The sequence below is a fragment of the Opisthorchis viverrini genome, assembly GCF_000715545.1.
Source record: "Opisthorchis viverrini unplaced genomic scaffold opera_v5_107, whole genome shotgun sequence".
Lineage (NCBI taxonomy): Eukaryota > Metazoa > Platyhelminthes > Trematoda > Opisthorchiida > Opisthorchiidae > Opisthorchis > Opisthorchis viverrini.
This window is the reverse complement of record NW_008751763.1, coordinates 1,381,795-1,382,839: the sequence shown is the minus strand read 5'-3', so window position 1 is coordinate 1,382,839 and position 1,045 is coordinate 1,381,795. Positions and strand designations below refer to the sequence as shown.

At 46.0% G+C, this 1,045-nt stretch overlaps 1 protein-coding gene across 1 annotated transcript in view; it reads left to right on the top strand.

Annotated features, from left to right (window-relative positions):
- T265_05604 (hypothetical protein) overlaps positions 1 to 234 on the top strand; it is a gene marked incomplete at both ends in the record, with an annotated part of 9,746 nt that extends 9,512 nt beyond the window's left edge. Inside the window, one exon of the mRNA XM_009170656.1 lies at positions 23 to 234. Within this exon, the coding sequence (XP_009168920.1) occupies positions 23 to 234 (212 nt within the window). The remainder of the gene's footprint in view (positions 1 to 22) is intronic.
- Positions 235 to 1,045: the final 811 nt, after the last annotated feature.

Genomic DNA, 1,045 nt, shown 5'->3' with positions numbered 1-1,045 from the left:
CTGTTTTCCATGCCCAATTCAGAGTGGCGTAAACAGATAGGTGGCCAACCCTTGACTTGGCAGAGGAGTATGAAGGAGATCACGAGACGCTTGGGTGCTGTCGGTGCTACTCGCCTTCCAGGATGGGGACCGCGTGATCCTCACTGTGCCTGGTTGGAGACACTACAAGATATGGCTGCCAACCGATGTCAGTGGCGTTCTTGTCGTCAGTTTCTATCCAGATTGCCCGAGTGAATGTCTGGGGGTGTAGGCACCTCGGAATAATTGTGTTGAGCTAGCACTTAGTCCCTTCCTATCCACCTTTATTCTTTTCTCTACAATAAGGCTTTCAAACAAGTCATGGTTGTACGGCAGTGAAGCATCGGTGTTGAACACTGATTGCTGGCTGTCGATGATGATGATGTGAACGTGACAGTTGATGATAGCACGCGTTTCCCCGTTCCGGCTTGCTGATGCTTTTGGCTGATAACTCAAATGTCATGCTGTCGATGATGATGATGTGAACGTGACAGTTGATGATAGCACGCGTTTCCCCGTTCCGGCTTGCTGATGCTTTTGGCTGATTGATAACTCAAAAGGCAAGTTTCTTTCGCCTTTTGTGCCACTAAAAGTGATGCCATATTTCTTCGCGATGACCGAGATTACCATTCACACTTCTTTCAAGCTCAGCGAACAGGCAGTTGATGGAGATTCATCAACACAGAATGTGAATTACGGACCCTATCGGTTTCACTTGGGCGCTCCTAAGGAATTCGAATCATTCCAGTCGGTTGAGTACTTCACATGTTTGGGGAGTCGCATATTGTCGATTCGATCATGCAGCGAGCGAACAATAAGATACGGGGACTATGACAATATTCCAACCCCAGCTATGTTGCTTGATCCAGACTCCTAGCACGGCGGATAGTAAGAAGATGAGAAACCTCGGACACAAACTTTGATGATCCAACAACAGGCGATGACGGGAAAAATGATAATGCATATATATATATATATATATATATATATATATATATTCGTTGTTTGACTCTGAAAGATCAGGGGC